The sequence below is a fragment of the Lithobates pipiens genome, unplaced genomic scaffold (assembly GCF_037356315.1).
Source record: "Lithobates pipiens isolate NorthernLeopardFrog02 unplaced genomic scaffold, aLitPip1_a1.2 Scaffold_23, whole genome shotgun sequence".
NCBI lineage: Eukaryota > Metazoa > Chordata > Amphibia > Anura > Ranidae > Lithobates > Lithobates pipiens.
The window spans coordinates 77401376-77420229 of record NW_027507785.1 but is presented as its reverse complement, the minus strand read 5'-3'; the positions used below and the strand labels follow the sequence as shown (position 1 = coordinate 77420229).

At 42.0% G+C, this 18854-nt stretch overlaps 1 protein-coding gene across 1 annotated transcript in view; it reads left to right on the top strand.

Annotated features, from left to right (window-relative positions):
• The window catches only part of LOC143927121 (E3 ubiquitin-protein ligase DCST1-like), a 104902-nt gene extending 87219 nt beyond the window's left edge, over nucleotides 1-17683 (top strand). The window contains exons 11-24 of the mRNA XM_077451076.1: nucleotides 6970-7044; nucleotides 7874-8002; nucleotides 8229-8368; nucleotides 8778-8958; nucleotides 9112-9255; nucleotides 10947-11068; nucleotides 11205-11359; nucleotides 13221-13320; nucleotides 13419-13514; nucleotides 13670-13796; nucleotides 14422-14538; nucleotides 16008-16150; nucleotides 16332-16445; nucleotides 17165-17683. Coding sequence (XP_077307202.1) covers nucleotides 6970-7044; nucleotides 7874-8002; nucleotides 8229-8368; nucleotides 8778-8958; nucleotides 9112-9255; nucleotides 10947-11068; nucleotides 11205-11359; nucleotides 13221-13320; nucleotides 13419-13514; nucleotides 13670-13796; nucleotides 14422-14538; nucleotides 16008-16150; nucleotides 16332-16445; nucleotides 17165-17404 — 1883 coding nt within the window. The 3' untranslated portion in view covers nucleotides 17405-17683. The remainder of the gene's footprint in view (nucleotides 1-6969; nucleotides 7045-7873; nucleotides 8003-8228; nucleotides 8369-8777; nucleotides 8959-9111; nucleotides 9256-10946; nucleotides 11069-11204; nucleotides 11360-13220; nucleotides 13321-13418; nucleotides 13515-13669; nucleotides 13797-14421; nucleotides 14539-16007; nucleotides 16151-16331; nucleotides 16446-17164) is intronic.
• The last annotated feature ends 1171 nt before the right edge of the window (nucleotides 17684-18854 follow it).

Genomic DNA, 18854 nt, shown 5'->3' with positions numbered 1-18854 from the left:
GGGTATTGCAGAGTATTGGCAGAGTATTGCAGAGTATTGGCACAGTATTGCAGAGTATTGATAGGGTATTGCAGAGTATTGGCAGGGTGTTGCAGAGTATTGGCCGGGTATGTATTGCAGAGTATTGGCAGGATATTGAAGAGTATTGGCAGGATATTGAAGAGTATTGATAGGGTATTGCAGGGTGTGTATTGGCAGAGTATTGGCAGGGTATTGCAGAGTATTGGCACAGTATTGCAGAGTATTGATGGGGTATTGCAGAGTATTGGCAGGGTATTGCAGAGTATTGGCAGGGTATTGAAGAGTATTGGCAGAGTATTGGCAGAGTATTGGCAGCGGCTGTGGCCCCAGGAGGTACTGGGTAGAGGGGAGCGGGAGGACAGTCCGGCGCGCAGCGTGTGTCACACTGACGGTCTCGTGCCAGTGCGTGCCCACGTGCACGGCCGAAGTCATGTGACCGGTTGCTAGATGCGGAGCGGCCCCTGCCTAGCAACCAGTCACTCGGCGGCTGAGGAGCGGCGCGGACTACGCGCTGCATAGCCTCAGCCCGGCTCAGACAGCTAATGGGAACGGCGTTCCCGCTGTGGAAATAGTACGGGAACGCCGTTCCCATGCGTTCCCGCAGCACTCGAGCCCTGCATTGGATGCAAAAATGTGCACAAACTTGCAAAGATGTGGCACAATTTTGCCCTATGCCCTTGAAACAAAAATGCACACAAAGTGCAAAATTTGAACGTAGCCTTAGCAAATTTGTAAAGACGCATGCAAAATTGAGAGATTTTGTGTGTGTTTACAGAAGCGCATGAAAAAAGCGGGTCGCGCTTGCCATTCATTGTTAATGGCAATCCAAATGCTGCAAAATGCCCAAAGTTTGATGCTCAAAAAGCTGCATAAGCTACTTTGGTGCATTTTTACCGCTTTTAGGACAGACCTTTGAAATCAATGTGCTCCCCTATGCATTTGATGCAAAAAATAAAAAAACACGCACACAAATGTACAAAAACGGAGAACGATTTTGTGCACGTTCACAAAATGCAAAATGTGATTGACGTTTTAGCATTTCATGAAGCTTAGCAATGCAAAATCGCACAATTTAATATGTGTTAATGAAAACGCACAAAAAACGCACATTGCATTGTTAATGGCACCAAAATGCGTCAAAACATGTGAAGTTTGGTGTTCAAATAGGCTGCCCTATGCGTTTGACACAAACATTTTCAAAAAATGTGCAAAAATGCATCACAATTTTGCACGCATTTTCCACATTGCAAAATGTGAATGCAGCCTTGGCATTTTGTAAATGTTTACAAAACTGCGCAATATCACACATGCGTTTACAAAAACGTGTGCCGCGCGTGTGTTGTCATTTGTTGTTAATGTCCCCAAATGCGGTAAATTGTTCACTTGAAATCAATGGTCTGCCCTATATGTTTGGTGAAAAAACACACATAAACTTGCAATTTTGCACGCATTTACAAAATACTAAATGTGAATGCGGAATGAAATTACATTATGGGGGGGAAATGTCAAAGCGATAGTCAGACTGCCTCAATTCTGTACATGACCGGTGCTCTTTACAGGTATACAACTCCATCAGGAAAAAAAAAAAAGCTAAAATGTGTTGTTTTTTTTTTTCCTGTTTCAAGCAGCTAAACCAATAAGCACACTTTTAACTGCATTTTGAAACCATAAAATCAAACCCTCCCCCTCCCCTGAAAAATAACTGCCATCCCAGCTGTTAGTTGAATTGTAGTTGCCATGGTGATCAACTGTCAACATGCAAGCTTTAGGCAAATGTGTATATTAGGAATCAACTGGTTTTGTTCATTTGAAATCATCTCAATAAAGTTATTTGAAAAAAAAAAGCCCTGCCGCTTGAAATCATCTCAATAAAGTTATTTGAAAAAAAAAAAAGCCGGCAGTTATGAACGGCAGTTAGGAACGGCAGTTAGGAACGGCAGTTATAAAAGGCTCTCACAGCTGAGCAGTGCCATTTGTTGCAGTGGAGAGGGAGAGAGAGGAGTGCAAACAAAGAGCTCTGCAATAATTAATTGCTGATAGCAGAAATCAGTGCTAGGACTGATTATTATTATTAGGTTATATTAATATTTTCATCAGATCTACCAGATATATTAGTATTTGGATAGATTACTAGTAGGAGAGGGGAAAAAAATGACACAGGACAATAGACCAGACGCTGTCATTAATATAGAAGAGGAGGATGTGGTGCAGCCCACCACAAGGATCCAACCACAGACAAAACGCCATCGTGACGCCGACTCCACCAAACCCGGCGGCAAAAGGAAGATGAAGTCAGGACGCAAAAAGAAGGCGCAGAAGCCAAAAAGACCCGCCAGTACAAGTATGAGTTCAACCCTAAATATTCAGATTCACATTGAGAATATTTTCCTGCATATGTGACAGATATTAGTGACAGATGACATCATCACTTCCAGCTGAAATGACACTTTAACCCTTTCATGACTATTCCTGACATTTTCTGTTTACAAGTGAAAATCTGTATTTATTGCTAGAAAATGACTTTGAACCCCCGAACATTATATATATAATTATTTATTTTTTAACAGAGAATCAAATGGCGATTGATGCAATATTTTAATATTATTTAAATTGTTTTAAAAAATAAAAATAAAAAAAATGATCGCTTTTATTGCTGTGACAAGGAATGTAAACATCCCCTGTGACAGTAATAGGTGGTGACAGGTGCTCTTTATGGAGGGATCTGGGGGTCTAACAGACCTCCCACCCCCCCCCCCCCCCTCTACATGTCAAAGTATTCAGATCGCCGTTTTCGGTGATTCTGAATACTATAGCTTTTTTTAAAACCGGCGCCATTGGCAGCCGAGTAAATGGGAAGTGACGTCAGACTTCGCTTCCGTGTTTACGATCAGGACACCAGAATGAAGCCGCTTACGGCTTAGTTCCAGTATGTCCCTATATAAAAAATGTTAATTCCCCCTCTATGGGGAATATATATATATATATATATATTCACCATAGAAAGGGAATTAACATTTATATACATATAGAAAATTCCCATATTCATATTTTACTATATATATATATATATATATATATATATATATATATATATATATATATATATATATATATATATATATATATATATATATATATATAATATTCACCATAGAAAGGGAATTAACATTTATATACATATAGAAAATTCCCATATTCATATTTTACTATATATATATATATATATATATATATATATATATATATATATATAATATTCACCATAGAAAGGGAATTAACATTTATATACATATATAACATTCCCATATTCATATTTTATATATATATATATATATATATATATATATATATATATATATATATATTATATGTAAAATATGAATATGGGAATGTTATATATGTATACAAATGTTAATTCCCTTTCTATGATGAATATATATATATATATTATAATATTTAATATATATATATATATATATATATATATATATATATATATATATATATATATATATATATATATATATATATTTCCATTGAGTGTAATATAGGGGGGTATTTAGAAATATTTTCCTGGTAATTTAGTGATACATTACATGATTACTTCCAGCTGACAGTTTATTTTTAAATTTTCTCGTTTTTTTTTGCTTCTCCCATAACCCCAGAGCTGGGTGTTGTACAACACACTGACATTGCCTGCACTGTACACCCCATATACAGGACAACGGCTGTGCAGGTTGTTATTTCTACAAATAACAGCTCACACATTTTTGTGTGTGAACATGCCCTGCGTTAAGATCTCTAACATGGAATCCAAAAAATCTGGACATCCTGGGAGGGATTTACTAAAACTAGAGCACACAGATTGCAGTGCAGCTCTGCATAGTAACCAATCAACTTCCAGGTCTTAGCCCCCGTTCACACCAGTGCAATTCATCATGCGATTTTACAGTTCAAAATTGCAAGGCACTTCGCACCCTATTTGTGCCTATGGAACCGTTCAAAACGTCACAACCCTGACTTGCACCGATTTGAAAAAAAGTTCTTGCACCATTTTTGGTGCGGCGTGCATTGACATCTGGCATGAAATCACACAGATGTCGGCAAGACGCCCTGACCGTTGGCTTTCGAATCGCTCTGAAGTAGTCACATCTGGTGTGAACAGGGGCTTATTATCAAAGCTTCATTGAACAAGCTAAAGTTGGAAGGCGATTGGCTACCATACACAGCTACACCAGATTCACTGGTTTTAGTAAATCCCCCCCCCCCCCCACTATATATACACACCTATGCCAGAAGTATTGGGAAAAAAAAAGAACCAGGACAATTTTATGCAACTATTTACTGATAGAGGCGATTCAGTTCGCATTGTGCGCTATATAAGTATTTCATTCATTCATTCATTCATTCACTGATCATTGTGCAGGAACTTGTTTATTCGCATGTGAATGTAAGCCTTATAAAGAAAATTGCTAGAAGGCAGGCTGGTATTGCAGGACAGACTCGGGATGTCTCTTCTGCAATAGAAGATTGGAAGCCATACTGTACCTGCTAGGAATCTTCTGATTGTAACACAGGCAACTGCAGCCCTCCAGCTGTTGTGGAACTACAAGTCCCATCATGCCTCCGCCTGTCATGCTTTTAACTGTCAGTCTTGCAATGTCTCTGGGATGTGTGGTTGCAAGTCTCCAAAGCATTGCAAGACAGACAGTTACAAGCATGACAAGCAAGAGGCATAATGGGACATGTAGATCCACAGCAGCTGGAGGGCCACAGTTGCCCACACCTGCTTATACTGGACCCCTAAAGGGAACCTGATACAAAACTAAACATCTTTGATAGAAAATTCTTAAATAGAATAGAAGAATCAATGAAATGTTCTAACAATTATCTCTCTTTTCTTTTTTTTTTAGGTTTGAAACGATTTGCAGACTTTGCTTTTCCCTTATTTCTCACCAAATTCCTATTTGGGGAAATAAATGATTTTAAATTAGCAAAGTTCTTCCTTGGATTTGGCATCGGAAGCTTGATGGGAGTGGGTAAGAATACAATTCATTTCTTAAACTTATTTATAGTGGAACATATGCATAGTTTTCATATCTCTTAGATTTTCAGGGACTGCCCCAGGTTTTCTGTATTTGTTCTTGCTGCTGATTTTTGGACCTGCGATGATATGTATGGCATGTTCAGATATAATAGTTGGGCAACAGTGTCCCTGAAAATGATCCTACAGGGACCAGTCACTGCAAGGTCAATACTAAATTAAAGCGGGAGTCCACCGGGACTCCGCGTTTTTTTTTTTTTTTTAAAAGCCAGCAGCTACAAATACTGCAGCTGCTGACTTTTAAAATAGTGACACTTACCTGTCCAGCGCGCCCGCGATGTCGGCACCCGAAGCCGATCTCTAGATCGCTCTGTCGGGTCCTGCCGCCGCCATCTTGGGTATGGGAATCAGGAAATGGAGCCTTTCGGCTTCATTTCCCGGTTCCCTACTGCGCATGCGCGAATCACGCTGCGCAATAAGGACGGTCCCTGCTGCCTCTGGGATCTGTGTGTTTCCCAGCAGGCAGCGGGGCAATTGCGGGAAGGGGCGGGCACTTGCGGAAAGGGGCGTAAGTTACGCCCCTTTCCGCAGAGAGCTATCCCGGAAGTGGGTGCAGTTACCTGGATTATCCAGGTAACTGCACCCCCCTCCCCCCTGAAAGGTGCCGATTGTGGCACCGGAGGGGGGGAGGGTTCCGATGAGCGGAAGGTCCACTTTAGGGTGAACCTCCGCTTTAAGGCTAGCTGATTAAAAAAAGATGCACCTTTATGGTGGCCTGTGTATTCAAACTCCTCTGCTTTGCTGATTCTGGCCACTGCAGGTTTTGAACCCTCTTATGCCCGGAATGTCCGGCAGAAAAAGTCAGATGGAGCTTTTCATCGTATTTTCCAATTGTGTGTACGCCCCATTGGACTTTTTTACGTCAAATTTTGATGGACCTAGAAATAGAACATGTTCTAAATATTTCCGACGGAACCAATTCCTATTGGGAAAACCACACGTCTGTATGCTGTTCCGACGGACCAAAAACAATGCATGCTCTGAAGCAAGTACGAGATGGAAGCTATTGGCTACTGGCTATTGAACTTCCTTTTTCTAGTCCTGTCGTACGTGCTGTACATCACTGCGTTCTTGACGGTCGGACTTTGGTGTGATTGTGTGTACGCAAGACAGTATCAGTAAAATTCCATCGGAACTCCGTTGGAAAAACCTTCAGAGTTTATTCCGACGGGAAAACCGGTCGTGTGTACAAGGCATAAGGTGTGTGAATATCTGCTGCCCCCTCCACATGCTGTTGTGTCTTCTGCCAGCTTGCACCCCACTATAGGGCAGGGCTCTTCAAACTGTGGCCCTCCAGTTGTTCAGGAACCACAATTTCCATCATGTCTGTGAATGTCAGAGTTTTACAATAGCTCATGGGATGTGTAGTTCCGCAACAGCTGGAGGCCGTCGTTTGAAGATCCCTGCTATAGGGCATAAATCCAGTTTAGAAGAGACCACATCGTGGTGATGGGGAGCCGGCATTCAGACACCTGAGGTTTGCAATACCTGCAGTGGCCAGCAAACCAGAGGAGTATGAAGACATGGGACAGGCTGGCCATACTGTAGTATTAACCCCGTAGTGACAGGGTCACTTTAAAATTTTGACCATTATGCATATAATGGGGTTGATTCACTAAAACTGAATCACTCGGAATCTGGCACAGCTCTGCATAGTAACCAATCAGCTTCTAACTTCAGTTTGTTCAGTTAAGCTTTGATGATAAAACCTGGAAGCTGATTGGTTTCTGTGCAGATCTGTACCAGATATTGCACTCTCCAGTTTTGGTAAATCAACCCCAATGAGTGTCTGTTCTGTATTCATTTTGATAATTGACCATGTTCTCCTTTGTTCTCTTCAACAGCCATCTACCTCTCTCTGATTGATGGACTAAAACTGCCATATGAAATGAAATTGCCAATTTTATTCTTTCTAGCAGGTATGTATCTACATTATACATTTATCCTCATTCATGTCTGATATGCAAAATAAAATGACAGTTAAAATATTTTTGGTTTTGGAAAGGGTTAGAATCAATGACAGGTTCTTCTTTGCTATGTGTCTCCCTACTATTAGTACTCCCATATATAATTCCCCTTATTTCCTGTCCGGGTCACCACTGTCCCAAGAACTAAAATGGCCCCTTTCACACGGTGTGAACTCCGGTTGTGATCCGCTTGCTCAGCAGGGGATCTGTCCGCTGATCCCCCGCAAAGTAGGAGGATGACAGGTCCATGTCCGATCTACAGCCTGCTCTACAGCCGGCTCTGCTCTATGAGAAGTTGGATGTAAATGGCCCGGCTGTCCGTTTACACCCGACTGCCCTCCAATCCAATACGCCCAGGCGGTAGGGAACGGATCCTCTTCCTTTTGTTTTTGGTGGATCGGAGGGGAGGTAGGCAGGTGTAAACGGACAGTAAAGGCCATTTACACCTGCTGCTCCAGAGAGCAGATTGGAGGGTGCCTGAAAAATGGACTGACAGGCCCAATCGGAACGCTAAGAAAGGGGCCGAATGAGGGAAAATCTCTAAGATAGCAGTAGCAGCCTGGCAAAGACTCAGCCTTGTTGGGGAGATTTCAGGGGAAATCTCCCCAACAAGGAAACTTCCAGCAATAAAAAACCCAGAAGAAGAATCCTCCTTTTCTTACCCTATCCCAAATTTAAAAAAATGTTTTGGCTGAAGTTCTATTTTAATTATCATTTTTTGTACCCCCCATGACAATGTAATTATACCTATAACCTGTTTTTCTTTTGTTTGCCTCTTTAGTTACTTGTGCTTGTGGGTGGGGCTTATCCATCGTTTTCAAATGCTCCACCCTGCTCATGCTGCCCGGTGTCGTGGGACAGGAAGGACGCGCATTAATACTCGTCTTCGTTATCGCCGGTATATATGCAGGTAAGTATTAGACTGATTACTGTGTGTTCTTACATAAAGGGACAATGGATCTCACTTTCACCAACTGTTCTCTGCAGGTGAATCTTTCTGGTACTTTGTTTTAAATGCAAGTGATTGATTCACCACTACTGAATGTTTACTGAAAGTGACTTCACCTCTTTCTAAATATGCCCTAATGTGTTATAATAAAATATCTCATTCTCTTAATTTTTTATGATTCCTACAGGTCCATTGGCAAATATCCAGAACAACGGTTGGGAGACGGTACGTTCGATTGGCTGTACAGCAGAACTTCAAATTAATAACACGAAGCTGCTGTGGAAGATGTTGTCAGCACCGGTGAAAAGTGTCCTAAAAAATATTGTGGTAAGTACACATATCTCATACTAACATGGGTAAACATGCCGTAGAAACACAATCAGCACCATACTGACACAATCAGGAACATGCCATGGAAACACAACCCATATCATATGGACACAATCAGGACCACGCCATAGAAACACAACCCATATCATACACACACAATCAGGGCCCTGACCCTATAGTGCCTAAACCATGTGTTGTTGTCAAGCGCATTTAGGGCTCATTCACACCATGGCATATTATTGCCAAACCCAGAGCAGATCTTCCCATGTCTGGCCAGTAAAGTCATTTTCTTAACACGGTCCTAGTATATTCATTCCACAGACTTTAATTTAGGGTGTCTTTCATTTGGGGGGTACAAAATAACTAAAGACTGGAATCTAAACATGTTCTCTATTATGTTTTCTAGAAAGAAACGGGAAAGTTTAAGGACATCGGAACAGAAGTGAAGTCTTCATTTACAGACACCAAAGAAGAAGTCGAGGGTAAAAAAGGGTATGATGTTCAGAAAGAGGAACAGCTGCTACAAAAGAAAAGGACGACAAAAACACAGAAAAAGTTTGATGTCAAGACTATGTTGCGCTGTGAATGTAAGTATGAGATCTCTTGGAATTGGTAACATTTTTATCTCGACACCATACTGTGGAGATACCAAGTCATCTTAAGAATTAAAAATATTGAAATAACATTTCAAAAAAATGTATTAATTTCTCAAAAAACGTTGTCTTTCTCTTTCTTTACAGATATCATCTCCCTTGGCGTCAGCAAATGTGAAGAGTGGTTTGAAATAAAACATGGTGAATGCATGAGGGCAATTGCATTGCCCCTCCTAAACGACCTCCTGTGCTTACCCATGAAGCTTTCAATTCTGTGTTCCATTTTAAACAGTAAGTACTTTTTCCAGTGACATAATATTTACCTTTAAAAATTTAATTTAGACATTAACCAGAGCAACATTTATACCTGTATACCCCTTGTGGACCACAGCAATGTTTGCATTTTAGCTATTGGCCTATTGATTCCAAGATATCTTTGTCATTACTTACAATAGCAAATTAGTATAAGATTTTTTTTTTTTGTGTGCAATGTTTGTTATGGGAGTAGGAGTAGAGTAGATCCCCTACTGAATTGGAGCCGAATGGATGTCAGTATTTTTACATTTGTACCCATTCAGTTTGTGCCCAGCGGACCTGTGACAGCTATTTGGGTGTCTGGGTATAAACAGACTCTGATGTCAGTTTACATCAGGCTACCTCTGATCCATCACATTTAGGTCCAGAAAAATGGAAAAAGGAGACAGCCTTTTCCTTTTTTTTTTTTGTTTTGGCCAGACCTGTACAAACTTGGAGGTAGGTGGGTGTAAACAGACATCTGCCTGTCCATAGGGCTGCAGGGAATTTCCGATCAGGCCCACCTGAAAAACTGACACCTGAAAAACTGATCAGAATACCTGTGTGAGCGGGTCCATACTTGCAAGGCTGCTGTAACTGACATTATGACCCCTTTCACACTGGGGCGTTTTTCAGGCGTTTTTCAGGCGCTTTAGCGTTAAAAAAAGCGCCTGTAAAGCGCTTGAAAGAAGCCTCATCTGCAGTCCCAATGTGAAAGCCCAAGTGCTTTAAGAACCCTTTCACAATGTCAGCGCCCGAAAAACGCTCGTAAAGCGCCGCTTAAACTAGCAGCGCTTTACCAGCGTTTTTCGAGCGTTATTGGGGCGCTTTTAACCCCTGCTAGTGGCCAAATAAAGGGTTAAAAGCGCCCACAAAACGCTGCTGCCAATAGCGTTTTTCAGGCGTTTTTCTGGCGTTTTACAGGCGCTTCTCATTGATTTCAATGGGAAGGGGCGCTTTATTCACCGCTCCAAAAGCGCTGCAAAGAAGCTGCTTGCAGGACTTTTTTTGATGCCCTGCCAGCGCAGCGCCTTGGTGTGAAAGCACTCGGGCGTTTACATTGGGATTGCAGTTGCAGCTTCTTTCAGGCGTATTTTTTAACGCTGAAGCGCCTGAAAAACGCCCCAGTATGAAAGGGATCTCGGTGTGAAAGCACTCGGGCGTTTACATTGGGATTGCAGTTGCAGCTTCTTTCAGGCGTATTTTTTAACGCTGAAGCGCATGAAAAACGCCTTAAAAACGCCCCAGTGTGAAAGGGGTCTATATGTAAATGAAAGGTCGCCCTTTTTATCATCTGTAGATAAACAAGTGAAGTTACAATGAAGCAAAAATAACATTGCTACATCCAGCAGTTTGGAATCGCAAATTGTACTGCACACGCGGGTTTGTGTGCCGTCTATTTTTAATGGCACCTAAATCGCGGTGCGATTTTGCTGCAATAGAATTGGATTGGATGTCCATTGACACCCACTGCTCCATAGAGGAGACTGGAGGGTCCGATGTGGTCTGCCTGAAAAAATGAACCTGATAGCTCCTCCAATGTGAAAGGGCCCTTAGGTTTTACTAAACTAGACATAGTTATCAGCTTCCATTACAACATATTGATCTGTAAAAGAAATAACATACGTCTGTTGACAGTGTCTTCTATAATTTGTATTTCACGATGGATCATTTCTTTCTTTTTTTAGTCGGAGAATCGTGGTGCAAGAAACGTGTTCCTATTGAAAGTTACTTTGGAGAGGTATACGATCAAGCCAACTCGGCCGTAACCAATGTGGGCAGTGGGATTTCCAGCAAACTGATCAAAGAAGTAAGTGTGTTAGCTAAAGTTCTTTGCATGGGTAATGCTCATTAACCCTTCTTCTGGAGTTTTTTTTTTTTTTTTTAACAGTAGGACCAAGTGTTTCTATCATATGTTTTACTTAACTCCCCTTTTATCTTAACAGAAGGAAGACGATGTTGGTGCAGGAGAAAATCTAGGCAAGATAAGTATGAAGGACAAGATCTTAACGGCCGTTGAAAGGAGAGGTGCGATATTGCAAGAATTTACAGCTTTCCTGAAGGGCATCCTTGTGCTCACCTTCATCTTCATCTTCTACACGTAAGTAAGCCATAAACTTTCTAAAAGTGTCTCTGTACACAATACCTAGGGATTACCACACATGATAATTGGCAGGGAGTCTTCAGTTAAACATTTCAAACTGACTTTGGCAAGATATAAGAAGTAAACAAGAAGAACAAATATCTGATATACAGCAGCATATCGGTTCTTAGGCTTGGTGGCTGCATTTGTTTTCATTTTTCACACTTAGAACATTATTTGTAAGTACAGCTGAGTACCTTTTAATTATGAGATTTATGGGTTCTTTGTCACTTGCTACACACTGACCTAAAATCTCAAAAATATTATCAGCTTTCTTTGCTGTTAACTATTGAACAGCTCTCTCCCCCAAGTAATGGAGATTAGGTGAGGTAAGGTATGTGTACTTAGAAAATTAGAAAAGCAGCTTAGGGTGACAATGCTGCTCCATTACATTTAAATTACAGCAAGCGACCATTGTCAGCCCAGGAGAGAAAAATGGTTACAGGCAGGATTGGCTACTGAAAATAAAGCTAAAAAACACAAATGCAGCCATCACATCTAAAGATTGATAAGCTGTGATATATTACACTTTTGTTCTTGGGTTTAGATATATTTTAAAGTCTAAGGCAGCCCATAGATAATGTGATTTTCTTGTCTGCAACCACGGATTGCAGGAAAGAGAATTGCTTAACTCCCCCACAATCAGTGTTGAGGGAAAGGAATCCCATCTGCAGTGCTATTGTGTTGTCCCAACGGGGGAGGGGGGGGGGCATGGAGAGTCATTCCTACTGACAGAACACAATGATCGTTGCTAGTGGCTATATTTGCATGATAGACATCTGACATGCTGGTTGTACCCAAATCTATCAGTGGATTGACGGGTACAATCAGTATGCTCATACACGGATTCAATTTTGCCTGGTCCCTGGTGAATTGGTTGAGATTCAAACCATCTATGGCTGGCTTAAAGTGACTAAAATTTGTAATTAAAAAAAATATTTTTTATACTTACCTGCTTTATGCAATGGTTTTGCACAGAGCAACCCTGAGCCTCTTCTTTTTTTTTTTTGGGTCTCCCATTATTGGCCCTGGCTCCTCCCTCCTGCCCCCCAATAACAAGCTTCATGCTATGGGGGGCACTGGAGCAGGCTTATTCCCGAGCCACGCTCCTGTGAATGAACATTGTCCATTCACACACAGAGTGCAGCTCGGCCCCACCCTCCACACTCTTCATTAACTCTACAAAATATAAAGATGATCTCTTGCGGTGAGGCTGCACCTACACAGCAAGAGCTGGTTACTCATTTACGTAGGTCTAGGGCAGTGGTTCTCATGCCATTGACTCTGATTTAAAGCACCTGTGCAAGATAAAGGAAAACCTGCAAACATGGCCTGTTGGGGGTACTTGAGGACAGGATTGAGAACCACTGGTCTAGGGGACATAAAAAAAATCAATATACTCCGCCGTGGAGCTTGAAGTTTAGATATGCATATTTTTACCAGGTCACATTGGTATAGCTTGGAACAATATAAGTATGCATATTTCATACCTGGCTGATACCCATAGAAGCTGGAAATCACGGCAGAAGTAACTGCTACTACAGCGATTGTCGCTAGCTTCCAGTTCCCTTGCCAAGCAGCTGCTTTGCTGCTTAGTGAACATTGGAGGTCTCTCGCTGGGCATGGGTGCTATTAGGAAAACACTTGAGGGCTCTCTGATTGGGCGAGGTGGAGATCATGACAACGTAAACATTAATGGCTCCTAGTTAATAAACAGAAGACACTTTTTTTTAGGATTGGAAGGAATATACATACATCCATTTTTATCAGATAATTTGTACATGTCAGTTCATCTTACAAATATCTTTTACCTTTACAGGGCCTTCAACTACATCAAGCTGTATAATACGGACATCCGACACGACAACTTCTATGTGACGACTTACTTCCGACAGATTGATACAAGACATAGGACACGAGTAAGTAATTCTACATCTATATCTATGGCTCTGATCATTCAGTTTGAATTTAAACTTGAATCAAGAGATTAACTGATTTTCCTATTTTGTCTTTGCAGAAAAAAAGATATCTACTGCCGATGAGGAAAGATGAAAGATCAAAATTAATTGCGCCTTTTAATCTCAAAATCCAAACATCAGAGATGGCATTAATAGTGAGTACACTGTACAGTTATAAAAAAAAAAAAATATATATATATATATATATATATATATATTAATTATTATTCTTTCTATTTTGGGTATTGTACTGAAATTTTAAATCTGACTGTTGTCTTCTTCTCTTTTCTCTTCTGTCTCTTTTCTACAGAGATCGGACATATGCATATGTGTCATACTCGTAGGAGTTCTTATTCTCCTATTAATGTTCGACAGGATCCTCTTTCACTTTCTCGATATAATAAGGAAGCATTCATATATTTCCTACATCTTTGCAAGTAAGTATCTCCTTTCCTCATAAGGGGATGGTAATATCACAGGTCACTTTATCCATGGGTAGCACAAATTGCATACATACCGTATCTAAGTTTAGTGTTTGGCTGGGTGGTAGTCAGCCTAATTTTTGATTTGTATAGTTGTGCATTTGGTTTCTCTCTAAGCTCAGTGAGGTTGCAGTTTAAATATTAATATTTCCCCCAGGTATCCTATTAGGAGGGCCAGGCTGCTGGGGCATGATGGGGGAGGGTATAAATATTTTGGGAGGCCATGTACTTGCTCACTTGCCTCAGGCTAAATCCTGCAGGTTGCTTGTGGACTGTTTATGCTGCTGGGCCCAGAAGCCTGATTGGGGCCTAGCATGCGCTGGGTGAACTACCCTACACACTTGGCCTCGGAGATTCACCAGCTGGGGAAGCTGAAAGCTCTTAAGGTTTGGCTGCTGATTTATATTGATGCTCATCAGAGTCCCAACTGTGGCAGAGCCTGGGGGGGGGATTATTATGAAGCATACAGAATGATATTCCTAATTGCAGGGCCAGAGAGACTAAATATATTACAGATAATGGTCATATCTTTTACTCAAAACTTGTCACCTTGTTCTAATCTTGCATATTCTCTCAACAGGCAATCACAAACTGGAGGTCGAGGTGGGAGGAGACACCTTGATGGCGAACTTGTTAAGAAGAACAGTTGGCATTCTAAATTCAACATCAAATACATTTGAGACCAGCAGCAATGAAAGTAAGTATGCAAAGATTGACTTACCCTGTTAGAATTTTGCAGACACTAGAGGAAGAAAGGCTGTTGCACGCCAACGACTCCATTTGAGGGCAGAGTATTTAAAGTGGGTGTTAACCCACTTTGCCAACTTTACATAATCCTCCTTGTTCCCTAATGACAGGAGCTCCTGTCTTTGTGTTTTATAAAACACAAATGCCTCCTTTACCGTACTTCAACGCAGCTCCCCATGATCATGGCTCTCGCCTCTGCCCGGCTGCAGATGCAGTGGGCAATGCTAAGATTCTCCCACTGATTACAGCCAGATTGCTAAGAGGAGAAGAGAGCCAGCCGGTCACATGATCGCGGGGAGTTGCTCTGAATATACGGCACAGGAGGCATTTTTTTTCATAAAACACACAGACAGGAGCTCCTGAGTTGCGGGGTTGGGCACTGTCACAGGAGCCAACAGGCAGGGAGGGGGGTGAGAGGACAGAGGAGAGACAGGAGAGCTGCGGATGATGAAGGCATGTATGCTGACCACAGTGTCAGGGCTCAGCAGCCTTTATATACCATGGTCAGCGTACAGAGGGGGGGGTAGTAACTGGCAGGATCAGACAAGTATTTTTCAGGGGATACAGGGGGACAAATGACACAGCATAAGCACTGTGCTGTTTAACATGCTTTAAGGCTCCATGCACACTGGAGCTCATAAACTGCAGTTTATTGGAGTTTGGGTGTTTTTTTTTAAAGCCGATAAACTCCACTCTATGTTAGCTTATGTGTCCATGCACACATGGATATTTTTTAGCTTTAATGAGCAGTGGAATTTATGGGCTTTTGTCTGAACGCCAGAAATTTGCGTTCAAAGTGCTGTTTTTCACTGCCAAAAAACGACAACCTCCGATAAACGCTCATAAACACGCGTTAATTAGTGTTCGGCGTTCTATTTTTTCAATACATTGTGGGAGTTTGGAATGCACTGTGGGTTTTTAGGAGTGCCCTATGTGTATTTTTATTAAAAATGCCCATAAACGCGAGTACAAAATGCTGTTAAAAGCACCCTTTTCAACCAGCGTTTTCTGCCAGCAATCTGGCGTCCAGAAAAAGCTTTTTCGAGCTTCAGTGTGCATGGAGCATAAAGGGACAGGATATTTTTTTTTTTGTATTTTTTTTTTTTTTTAGGTTAACAAACACTTTAATAGATACTGTTTAGAAATCAGCTTTAGTAGAAAAGCCTCCCCTTGCCAGCATGCTACAAAGAAGGAGCCTTGCTCTTTATGTGGAAGCAGTGGTCTCCTTGCAGAGGTCTAACACACCCTTTGTGAGTTACTCTACAAATCTATGTAGAAAAGAGAGTGGCTAGAATCTGCAAATCTGCTGCTACAGCTCATTTTAGATTTAGCAAATACAAACTTAGTGGACATTTATTGTATCTGTATATATTTTATAATTCTTGATTGTTCTAATTTGTTCTAATCTCTTTCCCATAGTGTGCCTCCTGAGACCAACTAAGCTGACATTCTGGGATTACGCCATAACCTGTCTACCCATATTTGGACGAATTCTGTTTACGTTCCTTCAAGTCTACTTAAATCGCCTGCGCCGAGTCATAGCATCTTATTACTATCCAGAGGTAAGTCTCATATAAAAACTTTAAGGGCCCATTTACACCTCTCTGGTGAGTTGAGGTAATGTGTGTAAAACCCATTTTAACGTACCCAACAATCATTATGTATGTAATCACTTAGTGCCATTAGATCTTTAAATGTGTTTGAACGTCTTTTCTGATCGTTTCCTTTTTTTTCCCCCAACAGAGAGAGAAAGAGAGGATCGTCTTCCTTTATAATGAACAACTTCAGAAGCGGGCCATCTATGCTGAGGCCAAAAGGAAGCAAATCCAGAATAAAGTCCGTATGAAGCAAATTAATGTAAGTAAAACTACTACATTGACATTAGCACTGAGTCCCCCATTTCTCCTTCAGCTGTTTACTGACTGGCCGGGCAATAGATTGCTCTTAGCTTACTACTATCGGCCATTTCAGTGTCTCTGGCCATGTATATTGTAATCATGATCTGCATACTTAAAACAGATCAGCAACAGCCTGAACATCAACCTTTTCAAAAGGAGGTCAGCAATTGCAGCCTGCATAACTTTTTCAGAACTGGTTTAATGGGGCCACTTGTTTTCTAAGATCTTCGGGGCACTAAGATCATATGTCAGCAGGAACTTCAGACAGATGTAGCGATTGACTTCATTTCATGGTGCACCTAGGTTATGCATTGCTAAGTTTTAGCAATACATGGCTATAGGTAAAAAGATTTCAATTTGCCCTTCCATGGCAAAACAACAGGGCATCCAGGACCCCTTATAGCTAACTGGCCTTCACTCTCTTGTAACTTCTTCCTCCTTTTTAAACCTATTCTTAAAGCTGAATTTCATGTATAGATATTTTTGCATACTTACAATGGTTCAGCATGAACCAATGGAAGTATGCTTGTTCCATACCTGCCCGATTCCTGGGGAAGCAGAGAATCACTTTAGTTGTCACCTATTTAGTAGTCACCTATTCACCTAGTTATACCTATTCTCTTGAAAATGAAAGAAAGAACCGATTGTTTGATTGTGATTTTGTTTCCTTTCTTTTAGCGGAAGACCAAAATGGGCGCTTTCACCAATTCTTTAACTAAGTGGACGAAAAGGTTCATCAGAAGACGCTGCTTAGTGTGTGATCGAAGTGAGACGAAGAAATCAGTTGTGTGTCCAACACCGGATTGTGAAACCGTCTACTGCCGTCTGTGCTGGAGGGACATGAGAAAAATATGCTTTGCATGCAAACCACATGATGATGATTTCATTCTAGGTCCTGACTTCAGTGACAGCGAGTAGGGCAGTGACTAGAGTGGAATGTCTTTTGACACCTGGGATTATCTGAAACTCCAAAAAAGGAAAAAACCTACATGGGATTTTAAGACCCTGTGTGCCATCAGGGGGAACATATAGGAACACCGTGGGATGAGGACTAATGGACGCCGTGGGGTGAGGACAGAGGAACACCATGGGATGAGGACGGAGGGACGCTGTGGGAAAAGGACAGAGGGATGCTTTGGGAAGAGGACAGAGGGACCCCGTTTAAAGGGGAAGAGGGATGCCATGGGAAGGGGAAAGAAGGCTGCCATGGGATAAATACAAAGGGATCCCGTGGGAGGGGGACAGAGAGGGATGCCGTGGGATGAGATAAAGGGACGCCGTGGGAAGAGGACAGAGGGACGCTTGAGGGTAGGGGTGGAGGAGTGATTTGCGACTCCAGCGCTGTAGGAGGTGATTTAACCACCACAGTTAAAAAAAGAGCATATATGCATGCGGGCAGGGGTGGAGGAGCGATTTGCTCATAACATTAGGGGAGGATTGTCCCCATGCCATGACATATTCTTTAGGCACAGATTGAGTTGTCAAATATGGCAGCAGGTGGGGGGAGGGGGGGGGGGGCAGACAAGCAGAGCTTCCCTTTTTGGGTGGAGCTCTGCTTTAACTGCAGACAGGAAACAGAAAATAGCATATATGCCAAAGCATGGGGACAGGGGCGGAGGAGCGATTTGCTCCTAACATTAGGGGAGGATTGCCCCCATGCTTAGACATATTCTTTAGGCCCAGATTGAGTTGTCAAATATGGCAGCGGGGGGGGGGGGGTGGTGTCACAGACAAGCAGAGCTTCCCTTTTTGGGTGGAGCTCTGCTTTAACTGCAGACAGGAAACAGAAAATAGCATATATGCCAAAGCATGGGGACAGGGGCGGAGGAGCGATTTGCTCCTAACATTAGGGGAGGATTGCCCCCATGCCTCGACATATTCTTTAGGCACACATTGAGTTGTCAAATATGGCAGCAGGTGGGGGGGCGGGGTGGGGCAGACAAGCAGAGCTTCCCTTTTTGGGTGGAGCTCTGCTTTAACTGCAGACAGGAAACAGAAAATAGCATATATGCCAAAGCATGGGGACAGGGGCGGAGGAGCGATTTGCTCCTAACATTAGGGGAGGATTGCCCCCATGCTTAGACATATTCTTTAGGCACAGATTGAGTTGAAAAATATGGTGGGGGGGGGGGCAGACAAGCAGTGCTTCCCTTTTTGGGTGGAGCTCTGCTTTAACTGCAGACAGGAAACAGAAAATAGCATATATGCCAAAGCATGGGGACAGGGGCAGAGGAGCAATTTGCTCATAACATTAGGGGAGGATTGCCCCCATGCTTAGACATATTCTTTAGGCGCAGATTGAGTTGTAAAATATGGCAGCAGGTGGGGGGGGGGGGGGTGGGGCAGACAAGCAAAGCTTCCCTTTTTG